Source organism: Petaurus breviceps, unplaced genomic scaffold (assembly GCF_028583685.1).
Source record: "Petaurus breviceps papuanus isolate PSGF00001 unplaced genomic scaffold, PetGlider_PUasm1.0 38, whole genome shotgun sequence".
Classification (NCBI taxonomy): Eukaryota; Metazoa; Chordata; class Mammalia; order Diprotodontia; family Petauridae; genus Petaurus; species Petaurus breviceps.
The window spans coordinates 89,721,818-89,734,317 of record NW_027186304.1 but is presented as its reverse complement, the minus strand read 5'-3'; the positions used below and the strand labels follow the sequence as shown (position 1 = coordinate 89,734,317).

At 38.1% G+C, this 12,500-nt stretch overlaps 1 protein-coding gene across 5 annotated transcripts in view; it reads right to left on the bottom strand.

The window, feature by feature from the left end:
• The window catches only part of ZFHX4 (zinc finger homeobox 4), a 239,808-nt gene that overhangs the window by 6,530 nt on the left and 220,778 nt on the right, over positions 1-12,500 (bottom strand). For all 5 annotated transcript variants that reach the window (XM_069100148.1, XM_069100147.1, XM_069100145.1 and 2 more), the window contains exons 8-10: positions 12,081-12,281; positions 11,410-11,527; positions 5,289-10,676 (exon numbers count right to left, since the gene is read on the bottom strand). In XM_069100148.1, coding sequence (XP_068956249.1) covers positions 5,289-10,676; positions 11,410-11,527; positions 12,081-12,281 — 5,707 coding nt within the window. The remainder of the gene's footprint in view (positions 1-5,288; positions 10,677-11,409; positions 11,528-12,080; positions 12,282-12,500) is intronic.

The following is a 12,500-nucleotide window of genomic DNA, read 5'->3' as shown; positions in this document are numbered from 1 at the left end:
GGTAAATGTGAACAAAAAAATGTACCTTTATTCAATAAGCAAATCACTGGGGAAGAACAGGATGACGTGCTCACTGCTGCAGCTCTGATTGGATGCAGCTTGGAGCGCGGTGTGCATTTCACGGGGGGGGGGGGGGGGGGGGGGGTGGCGAGGGGGGGGGGGGGCGGGGGGGAGGGGGACTGTGCATATAGAGGGTACCGTAATGTAGCGCAGGGGATCACCTTCACTACAGGAGCAATCTCACTTGGGCTTATTTTCGGGGGAGGGCTTATTTTAGAGGAATCTTACACAGTAAGGGGAGGGCTTATTTTCGGGATAGGTCTTCTTATCGGGGAAACACGGTATATGTTAAGATCTAGATAGAACTGCTTCTAGGCAAAAATCAGGACTTGGGAGAGTTAACCTGTGGTATTCACAGTCTTCCCTTTCTGTATGTACCCTTCCCACTCTGCCATCTACTACTTCATAGTACTATTGCACCCAATACTTTCTCTGTCCTCCTTCCCTATAAAACCTGTTTTAGCAAAGGATCAGATAAATGCATTCCCTTGGGAATCCTTGACTAATAAAACTTAGTGTGTTACTTTGGAAGTTGAGAGATTCTGAGTTTTCATAGCAAAGTGCTAAACCAAAGAATCAAGTCTCTCATGGTTTGGCATCAGTGAGACTGATGGAGAAGGCATATTGGGGTATAGACACTTTTTGGAATCCTGGAAATCATATTATTTAGAGAGTTTCCTACTCTACCTTTCATAAAGCTAGCCTTAGCTGTAGTACAACAGCCTTCATACTTAATAACTGAACACTTAATTTTAAAGAACAGTTTGGTGTTTGCTTTTTTTTTCCCTTCCTGCTCAAACTGAGACTATGAAATTAATTTTCACCTAGCTCAGTGACTTGAGGAGTTAGGATAAAAGAAAACTTAAGGAAATGGATATATGAGAGATAATAGCAAAGTAAAAAGAAAGCAAAAGAGATCATTGTTGTTGACTCATGCTTTTCTCCCAAATGAGGTCTAGAAGTTCCATCTCCAGGGCACATTATAGAGTAATAGAAGCTTTTTAGAAGACTACAGTATGAATCTTAAAAGTCACTTGACACTGTGTTGAAATATTATCAGACTTTTTTTTAAGGGGAAGAGAGGCTGATACAGGTAGGCAATTGCTAGAATAAGCAAGGCTAAATTATCAGTTGTACACTATGAGCAAAATTTCAGGAAAAAAGACAAATATGGAAGAATAGAGACTATTAAGTCAACATGCAATACACTAGATTTGTTAGTAAAAGATAAAACTTCATAAGGAATCGGTAACTAGTAGTTCAAAGGAACAGTTTTATAACACAAAATTAGGAAACCAGAGGAGAAAAACTGAAATGTGACTTTAATGTAGCAGAATTGGTGGCAACTTCAAACTAACTGTTCGTCAAATTTTCCATGCCTATATAGAGTGGTAATACTAAACACCCCAATCTCCACCTCAATTCCTAGAAACTCCACTCAGAGAAAACAGTATTTCTGGGAATAACATCATACCACCATCAGTTTTTCAGAAATAGCTGTCGATTCCAGAAAGTAATGCTTTCAGAGAAAATACCTGCTTCACCACTGTATTTATATATATATATATATATATATATATATATATATATATATATATATATATATATGTATTTTTTCCAAATTTCTTTTTACTAACATCTCCCAAAAGGGGAAATTAATTTTTCCAAGTCAAGTAATTATCACTTACATGGCACCAGACAGATTGTGTTAAAATAATTGAAGTGTTTCCATTAAGTAAAGCAACCCCAAATTGAGGTAAGAAAAAAATTTATAAGAATAGAAATGTTTTTAGATTTCATTTTTAAAAAGTTGGAGTCAGCAGTATTCCCATGGAGCAATGTAACATTTGAAAAGCACATCCCACTTGAATACGAGAAAGTGAATGGGTTAAAAGTAAAAAATTAAGTACTTTCCCTGTCTACCTTGAGCAGAATGCCAAAGTAAACCAACATTCCAAATGATGAAAAGTAAACTACAATTTTTCTAATTATTTTGGTTTATATAGGCATATATATATTTTTTTTTATTGCCAGCTTCCCCTTTAGCACATGATCACAATAGAGGAATTTGGTTGACTAAAAATAGAGGTAGAATGTGAAATGGAAAATACTGGAAAAATAATATCTAAATTTCATGGGGAAAAGTGTGAGCAACAGTAACTCTGAGGCACACAGCAAATAAACTGTTGATGAAAAAGGGTCTCCTAGTAACTGAGAATTGCTATGCAGTTAGAGTAATTGGTAGGGAAACTGATTAAAAGGGCCATGTAAGGAAGCTGAACATGGACTATACCTGGGAGCCAGTAAGAATGGAAATTTCATCTACAAAATAATAAGGTATGTTACTATTCCTGGTAAAGAAACTGATTTCCATGGGTGGCTTATGGAATTAGTCTTTTTACTTTGCAAATACAACTCCTACCCTGGAGCATGTCTATAAATGATAGACTTGGGATTCTTGGGTCTGACTTAGCATTTCAAAACAACTTAGTAGTAGATCCTTTTGGTAAATAAATCTTATAAAGGTGATCTAATATGAACATGCCTTATACTAGATTCCATCCTATAGAGAATGTTTGTAGTAAGTTATCAATATATTGGAAAACTGTAGATGATATTTTCTTATGAGATACTTTCTCTTCATTTCCCTTAGGTGCCATGTGAACAATTCTTATAAAAACAAGGGTGGTGATTGCCTTTCAGTGTACTGAGATAGAAAAATCTAGAAAGAAGATTTCACCAACCAGTTAAATATTCAGCTTGAATCACCACAGGTAAATTAACCTAAAAAAAGATGTGATCTGAAAGGGCAGAGAGATGGTCTGCCACTGGCACTCAGTTGGTATCCCACTGATTATACTACTGTGCTAATGTTTAAAATCTATCACGAACAAAGGACTGATTCAGGGGAAATTACAAATTCCAGTAGTTAACAATGTTTACGGACCTTTTACCTTTACAACACTCTCTGGTCTGCTTTGGTCCACGATTTAATAAGGCAACAGATAAGACAGCTCTGAGCTATCCAGTGCACAGTGCATTTAAAGATGTTCCTGGCTGAGGAGCAATTTAGGCAAATAACATCTTCCTAGCATCTCTGATCTTCATAAACAGGTCTCTAATGTTTTGGGGGAATATAAATAGCATTTGTGTATAACCAAATGAGAAAACAAGTTAGTTTGTTTATGGTATTTCAAACACTTCTCTTTTTTATGGGCACTTTGGGTACTAGTAACAGTTTGACAAAAACAGGAGGGCAATCAGCCAAAGAATCCATTGTAGGAAAGAAAGCCCTTCTGACCCAATGAATAGAAAAAACAAGATGCTTTGACCACCACTTAGGGAGGCAACAGCATGGTCCTCATTGATCAAGCCAGATCTGTATATTAAAGGCACAGTTACTTTAATTCTATTTGGCTCAACTATGGCATCTATATGTATGTGTGTGTATGTATGTACAGTTGATCACACTTTTTTTTCCTGCAAATGGCATTTTTAAACACTTAAAGCATTTACATCAATGATATATGAAAATGTGATTTTATAAAGTAATGAGACATTCCATAAGCAAAAGCAATCTCATTTTTATAATCATACTTTCAGATATCACAAAGGTAGAAACTTGAATTTAAATACAGTCCTGATTTCAAGTTATAAACTCCTCTCACCAGAAATATTCTAGTCACTAAAATAAAAGTAAATTCTTAAAAAAATTAACCTTTACTGATAATAACCTTGAATATTGATGTCATTTTGTACATTTAGATTCAATCTCAATCGGAAAGTACTTGCTTTCTAAAGTTAGCAGTAATGCCATTGGATATTATTTTCAGGTCAGTAAAATTAATATTTAAAATGCATAAAAGTTCTACTTTACTATGATCTCCTTTAAAAATTAATTGGAAATTTATTTTTGTGGGAGAATATAGTTCTAAATATTGAGATTTGGATAGGAAATGAAGAACTGAGACTAAAATTAGTGAATCTTTCAGCCAAATTAGAGGGAAAAGTATTGATGAATTTTGAATACATGTACTCAAACTACCTGAGTAGTTTCTTAGGGGAAAAAAATCTTTAAATATTAATTTTTTTAAAAAGACATTCACTTTTCTAATTTTGAAAATAAAAATTATTTTCAAGAAAAGTGAACTGGTCGAGGACTAATATTTTTTACTAATGGATTCTATCTAATTTCTATTAGATTTTTATTTGTCTTATTACATCACTACCTGACAAAGGATAGTCAATACTTCCTACATACTGATGTTCAATATCTCTGCAGATATGTCAAAACAGAACTAGCCACTGTAAGTTTCTATCTTTTTATCAAACACAGACCTGTAGATTCAAATACCTACAGTTTTCCCTATAACTTCCCCCAGTTTTTAATTTTGTAGACTCTTGCATTTGTTAATGGGATCTAGATAGAGCTGAAAGGGATTTAAGAGATAATCTAGTAAGCCTGTTTTATCTTACAGACAGAGAAACTGAGGACCAGCTAAGTGACAATTGAAGTTGCAAGGCTAATATATGGTAAAGCCATTATTCAAACACAGGTCTTTTTATTCAAATCTAGTTTTCTTTCAACTATATCCCAATTCTGAGTCTTTATTTGAAAAAAATTAGATACAAATTAATATTAATGGAATACCAATACTATGATTTTTGAAGGTATGTACCGAAAAAATTAAATTTCTTATAGCAATGTTAAAACATTCCATGGATATTACATTTTTTTAAAAACACAGACTTTACTGTTGGATATATTGTGGGTCTCTAGGACTCTTAACTTTTGAATTCCCTGGCACTTAGGAAAAAAACACCTCCCATTTAAATTTTGTGAGAATATACATTTAGATTATAGATACTATTCATGTATTTTCCTAATAAATACACCAAATAAGCTACACCTTATATAAAATAATGTTATTAACATCACTACTGAATTGTTATATAAAACTGACAAAATATAACTGTACAAATAAATTAAAATGTTTCTGGGTATTTGATTAAATAGAATCCTTATTATGGTACAATATTGCATGTTACTTGGTTGAATTATATAGTCTAGTTATTTATTATAATCATTAAATATATTTTTACAAAATTTAATGTCTTCCTATTAAAAATAAAAGAAAATTGGAATACACATCATTCTTAATTACACATGATTGGCTGCATGCTAATAATGAATCAATTAAATTGTCTTATTCCTGTTAATGACTTACAGTTTGAATTTTGTGGAAATCCCGGCAAGGAAGATGGACCGTTCATTCCGGGTAAAAGAACTGGAGGAAGGCCAGGTAGTCCTGGGTAAGCTGCTGGCAGACTGAGACCATGAAGTGGACTGCTGTCCATCATGCCTGGTTGCTGAACACTTAAGCCAAGAACATCTGTTGCCTTCTTTATACGATCCAGTTCTTGCTGTGCCATCAGCTGTCGAACAGTTGTAGGAGCTAAGTAATCTTTCTCCCGGTCTAGCTGACTTCCAACAGTTTCTCTCACTTTTGAAATGTGTTGTTTGGAAAAAATATGATCTCTGATGGACAAACGGGCAGAGTACTTCACCCCACATAGAGAACATTCTGGCTTGGTGCCATCAGTTCCACTTTGATTGATCATGAATGGCTTCCCTATATTAATTTTAAATTTCTTTTCTTTTGCCCGAGCATTCTGAAACCACACTTGGACAACTCGTTTAGGCAGGCCAATCTCATTCCCTAGCATTTCACATTCTTGCATGGTTGGAGTTCGGTAGTCACTAAAGCAAGCCTTGAGGACCTTGAGTTGAAGGTTACTCATTTGGGTTCGGAAACGCTTGTGACCTGGTCGATCACTACTTTTGGATTTAAAAGGGTTACTTGATCCAAATGGATTAGGTGAACTAGGATCAGCTATGCTTGATGTTTCACTCCGGTCAGCATTATCATCAGGGTCATCAGTGATATAAAAACTTTGGTCATGGTCGCCATCTTTGTCATTAAAATGAATTGAGGGGCTTGTAAGAGAAAAGAGAAATTTGTCATCGCAACCCTCTGTCGTAGGTGTGGTTGCTGTTTTTGGCAAAGTTTCAAGTGTTTTGGGCTCTTTTGGGGATAATGCAGGTTTTACATCTCCAGTACTTCCAGTGGTGCTTTCCATTTCATTATTCCCTTCATCTCCTGTGGTGGCATCACTGATAGCTGTGTTAATTGATGAAGTCTCATCAAAGTCAGTTTTATTTTGGTCATACCCAGCTTCAGCAGGAGGAGCATTTAGATTCTCTATGTCTTCAGTGCATTCTGCTTTGAAAGAAGAAGGGCTTAAAAGGTTTTTGGGGGACAGCTCTGCTGTTTTACTAACAGGTGTTGAAACAGTGGAAGCCAATTCATTTTCACTGGAGAGATCAATTTTAGCTAATGACAAAGAGGGATAATCAAAAAATATATACTTTTGTGGACTTTCTCCTCCATCTTCTGTTGATATCAAAGGGCTCGGTGGCAAACTGTAACCTGCCTGTTTTCCTTCATTCCAGTGACGAGAGCGAATGTGACTTTCTAAAGCTGACTTTGCTTTGAACAGGGCTCGGCAAAAGGGGCATCGTTTGTGAGACTGGGCTGGTCCCACTGCACGGAACTGGCCTTTCCTTTCTCGAGCTCTTGTGTTTTGAAACCAGACTTGTACCACCCTCTTTTTTAGTCCAACCTCACGTGCAATGTGATCTAGCATTTTTCTGGTTGGATTGGAATCCAACAGATATTTTTCATACAGTATTTCCAGCTGCTCAGGGGTGATTGTGGTCCTCAAACGTTTGTCACGATGTTGATCCTCACCACTATTTCCTCCCTCCTTTTCACTACAATTATTATCTTCTTTATCATCCATTTTCCTCTTCAGTGAACCAGAAACAGTTGCAGGGGCAGTCGTGTGGGATGAGCCTGTCTGTGGTGGCATCTGAGCTAAAGGACCAGTAAGTAGCTGTCCTGTCATCAGTGGATTGTTGGGGTCAAATATCATGTAGGGCATATCCATGGGCCTTTCTAAAAACTGAGAATGGAGAAATTGGTTCTGAGCTGCTAGGAAATGCATGTGCTGGTGCTCCTGCCAAAGTTCCAGAGTTGGAAAGGCAACTGTACACTGATCACATTGGTATTGTAGCAACTGTGGAGGTAGACTGTTCTGGAGAGAAGTCATTGAGATTGGTAGTGGGCTGGAAGGGACAGGTGTTGTTTGTGAGGCAGAGGGGGGTCTTCCAATAAGCTGGGATTGTTTTGGTGGCTGTGACTGAGAGGCAGAAGGCTGTGGATCTGAGGATGGTGTCGCTACAGGAAGGATGGGTTTGGTGCTTTGAGAAGGAGGGGAGGTGTCACTCGGCTTTGGCTTTTCTGTGGGGTATTCAGGTTTAGGAGAAGTCTTTTCAGGCTCTGGTTTAGGGGAAGGGATTAGGGGAGTACTAGACCCAGAGCCAGAACTTGCTGCAGTGACAGCTGAGTTTTTGGCAGTGTCTGTTGGGCCAGATACCGTGCAATGTTTATATACCATTTGATCTGTGGCATCCATAGAGTCTTCAGTTTGGCTTTCATCTTGGGCATCATCATCTTCATCTTTGTAACACTGTTTTTTCTGATGGGTAATCAGGTCAAAAATTCTGGGGAAAACCACACTGCACTTTTTACACTGGTATTGCATGTTGCTTGTTCTTATATACCTCTCATTTGTGAGTTCTCTCTTTTCATTATCTTTAGTTTCTGCTTGATTCTCATAACTCTTGCGAGCTTTCTGACGGGCATTCTGGAACCACACAACAATCACTCGAGTAGGTAGGTTGAGGACAGTGGAAAGCTGCTCAATTTCATCATCTTTTGGATAAGCGTTTGTGTCAAAAAAGTCTTGTAATACTCTAAGCTGGTAGTCAGTAAACCTAGTCCTAGAAGACCTTTTGCTGAAAGATGCATCTGATTTGTAATGTTCTAAAGTGGTAGGCTGGGGATCAATTCTGATATCTTCCAATACAGTTATGGGAGGGTTACTGAAATTGTATGGTGAATCCTTATTTCTTTGCCGTTCCTTAAAAAGTGTATTCCGAAACCAGTGTTTGATAACTTTTTGGGAGAGACCAGATTTTTCTGCCATTTCTTGGATCTGTTCTTCACTTGGAGAATTGTTTATATCAAAATAAGCCCGTAAGATTTTTAATTGATCATCTGTGATTCTTGTCCGTGGGCGCTTGAACTGAGAATGCCGTAAGAAATTTGGATCTAATCCAAGCTGCTGTTGGCAAAGCTGAGTGAGATCTGCAGAAAGGGTATCCATTTGTGGCAGCTGAAGAGCAAGCTGAGGAGGCAGTGCAGCGTGCTGGACTGGTTGCATCATAATGGGAGGGAAGAGGGGAAGGTCTAGAGAAACTGGCAGCTGGACCTGAGGGGGAGCAGAAGGTGGAGGAGGGGGTGGCGGAGGGGGAGGAGGAGGAGGAGGAGGAGGGGGCGGAGGGGTAGGGGGAGGAGCCTGAAGGGGAGTAGGAGGTGTGCTCTGGATTTTTCCAGAACCAACAGAAGAAGCCTGGGAAGGGGCCGGAGGCAAGGGGGGTGGTGGGGGTGGTGGAGGTGGAGTCTCTGGAGAAGGGGGTGAAATGGGATAAAGCTTGTCATATGCTTCTCTGTACTGACGAGCAAATTTTTCTAGAGCTCCATAGGGAAAAAACTGGCCATGTACGTGTTCTTGATGACTCTTTAAAATAAGAACATTGGAAAATAATTTACCACATGTCCCACATTCCAGTTTATCAGTATTCTCCCCTTCTCCAGCTTTGTTCTTCTTCTGTACTTTCTGCCTATTTTCATTATACTGGATGACTAATTCAAAACCAAAGTTTTCTAACAAGGCTTTGGCAGCATTTCCTCTCGCCCCTGAAGCTATCCGGGGTGGAGGGATGGTTGGTTCTAAGGGTTTTTGTTTCTTCATGTCCTTGTTTTCTTTGAGTCCTTCATTTTCATTTGTAAATTCTTGCTTTGGCTTTTCTGGCTTCTCAGAAATCTCTTCTGTATCCTTATATGATGGCAAATCCTTCATTAGTGGGCAGTCCACATTTCCAATACTGCTTTGCTCTTGTTTTAGCAACTTGCTCGCCTGTTGTTGTTGCTGCTGCTGCTGCTGCTGCTGCTTTTGAGACTGAATTTGGGGCTGGGTAGCCTGATATTGTTGTGCTTGTTGCTGTAATATCTGGAGTTGGGTTTGGCCTACGTGATGCTGAGTTTGAATCTGCTGCTTCAAGTCTTCAAGCAGGGAACCTGCCATGCCCGCCATTCCTGGCATACCAAATGTGGCCGAGCCTGGCAAGCCCAGATCTGGACTCAAGCTGAATTCTGTCCCAGGGATGTAGAATGGAAAAAGGAACTGAGGCTGTTGAAACTGTAGCAGCGCTTCTGGCGTCATTGGGAAATGAGGCAGAAATGCTGGGTTTAAAAACTGAGGCTGAAAGAATGCAGCTTGCTGTTGTAACTCATGTTGTAATTGCATCTGAAGTTGTGCTGGTGACTGGGGTGGGTGATGTGGAGGTTGAGCAGAGATTAATTCAGAAGCTTGCTTTTTATTTAGTTCTTTGGCATCTAAATGGGTATCTTTGCTATTAACTGCTGGTAAGCTCATTGACTCTAACATCCCTTGTCCAGGACTATTCACATTCGCAGCAATGCCATTCCCACCACTTACATTACCACTTGGTTCTAACTTGGCAGCTCTTGCCTTTGTCTGGTGAAGCACAGACCGCATGTGGATTTCCAATGTAGAACTTTGGCTATAGGCAACATTACAAATGCTGCACTTGTAGGGTTTGTTATCTGTGCTACTGTTGGTTTCTTGGGGAACAGGACTCGATGCTTCCTGTAAGACTTTTTTCAATTTATGTAAATGGGAAACTGAGTTATAATGGACCAAGAGAATGTTCTTTTGTGTAAAAGACTCTTTACACACTGTACATTTATATGGGCGAGATGGGTCTAGAAATTTTTCCATCGTAAAATTTGGCCCTTTTCTAAAAGGTAAGGTCCGCTTTGGTTCTGAGCCCATGTCGTCTGGAATAGAGCTACTATCACTTCCTACGGGGCTCGCTTTTCCCTCCTGGTCCATCTCATATTCTCTTTCTATCTCCTGTTCTAGGGCATGATCATCCTGCGCCATATTTTCATTTTCTGCCCATAGTTCGCCATTAACAGGTAAAGATGCATACAATTGTTGAAGTTCACCCTCGTTTAATTCTGGGTGGCCTGCTTCCAAGTGTTTTTTTAGAGCCTGGAATGTACGGAAGCTACGCTGGCAGAGGCTACACATAGTTGCTGCCCGGATAGCGTGATACTGGGAATGGATCTGAAGCTTCTGCATAGTCTTAAAAGCCAAGCTACAATGGTTACATCGGTACTTATAAACATGGCGATCCGAAACAGAGAGCTGTTGCCTTTTTTGCTGCTCATTTAATTGATCTTGCAGTGAGTCAGTGACCTTGACATCCTTGCTGCCATTCTTATTCCATTCTGGTATATCTGTGGACTCCTTAGGTGGCTTCTGTTCCTCAACCTTAATTTCCATTCCAGTCTTTGATTCCTCAAGGCCTGGGATGTTTTTATCATCTAAAGGACTTTCACCTGGGTAAAAGAAGTAAAGAAAGGTCTTTCAGAGAAAAGTGTACTGGGTGAAAAGTGACACACAAACACATTTTATATTTTCTGGGGACAATGTAGATGTTTTAAAAACCTAGCTATATTCGACAACAAGATATTCATGCCTTTGAAGACTGTATAATCCCCATGCTCTTGGGACTTTTTAAGGCAGTTTTACATTAGTTTCTATCTGATTTACCTCCTTGACTAGATTATAAGTTCTTCAAAGGCAGAGGCCATTTCTGAAATATTTGTGTGTATTCTTCAGAGTATATAACCGAGAGCTTGGCACAATGGATGGTCAAAAATATTTGTTGGAATGAAGACATACACAATGACTTGGACAATAAGAATGATAGCTGATATTTATTGAGTGCTTCACAATTTGTATAACATTATGCATCTATTATCTCATTTAAACCACATTATAATTCTCTGGATGTACATCAAAGTTATATCAAAACAAACAAGTACAAAGTCATGTTGACATGCTGGAAGCTGAGTCCACCAAGAGGAAAAGCAAGTCCTCTTTTACACCTTTGGGTCCAATAGCACTCTATTGGAGAAATGCTTTGGAAAAAATGACCCTTAATAATACCTTTCTTTTCTCCCCTTTCTTTGTCTGTTAACAGTAAATATTATTACACTTAAAGGAAAAAAAAAAAGGGGGAAGTCCTTTTTTCCAGATTATTCAGTTCTTATGAAGAGATTTGCCTACCTGAATACTTCCCAGATCCTTCAGTTATGATGGTTGCAGGTGTATCACGCTCTGATTTCTCAGTGGTGGCTGTTGGCAGTAGCATACTGTTGGGCATCATCACATCAGGAACAGGAACCTTTGGGAATCAAAGAGATAAATAATAAATTCACCAAAGAAATGGCACTGCTTACAAATAAGCCACATTATATATTTTTTGGAAGCATACTTCTACTTCATGAGTTTCTAAACAAAACATAAAAATTGTATGTAAAAGTGCATTCTTTTTCATATTTCAAACAATGCTGTAGAAATGCTGTATGAATCCCTTTTTCTCTGTTCTGGTTTTAAAGAATTTCTTAAAAAAATATGTTGATGTTATAATGAAAGCAAAGAAATTTTGAAAATCATAGGACCCAGATTAATCATTTGATTAAATACTACAGACGTAAACATAAATAAAGGAAGACTACAAAGTACATGTTAATTAATTAATTATGCCTTATATCATGTTTATTTTTTCATCCAAGAATAAGAGATAGCTAACTGGTCCTATGACCTTTTAAACACAATCTATAGTAGTTTTCAACAAATCAGAAGAAATTAGCCTTTAAGTACAAATAAATATAAATTCTATAGTGATACCTTTAGATAAATTCTGTCAAACATGCATCAATATTTTGTATTCTTACTGTCATAAGCAGCTTCTCCACACAATCAGGAGACACACTGTGCAAATGGGTCAAATGAAGCTGGAGATGCATTTTGTTGCTGAGGACATCCTGGCAGAGGGGACAGCAGATGACAGGCTGCATTGAATGTTGTGACAGGACATGCATCTGGATACGATTTGGGTCCCTACTATTGTAGTTACAATAAGGACACTGATAGAACTGGAAAATAGACATGACAGCTATTAGTTCATGTATTTTAATGACTCAACAATGCTAGAAGTAATACAAATAATCAATTATAACTTGTATTTTGCCAATCACAATGTTTATATACATTTCAACAGCATGGCACTTTTTATTCTCTAATATTCCCCAGAACAAAACAAAGAAAATAGATAGATAGATAGATAGATAGATAGATAGATAGATAGATAGATA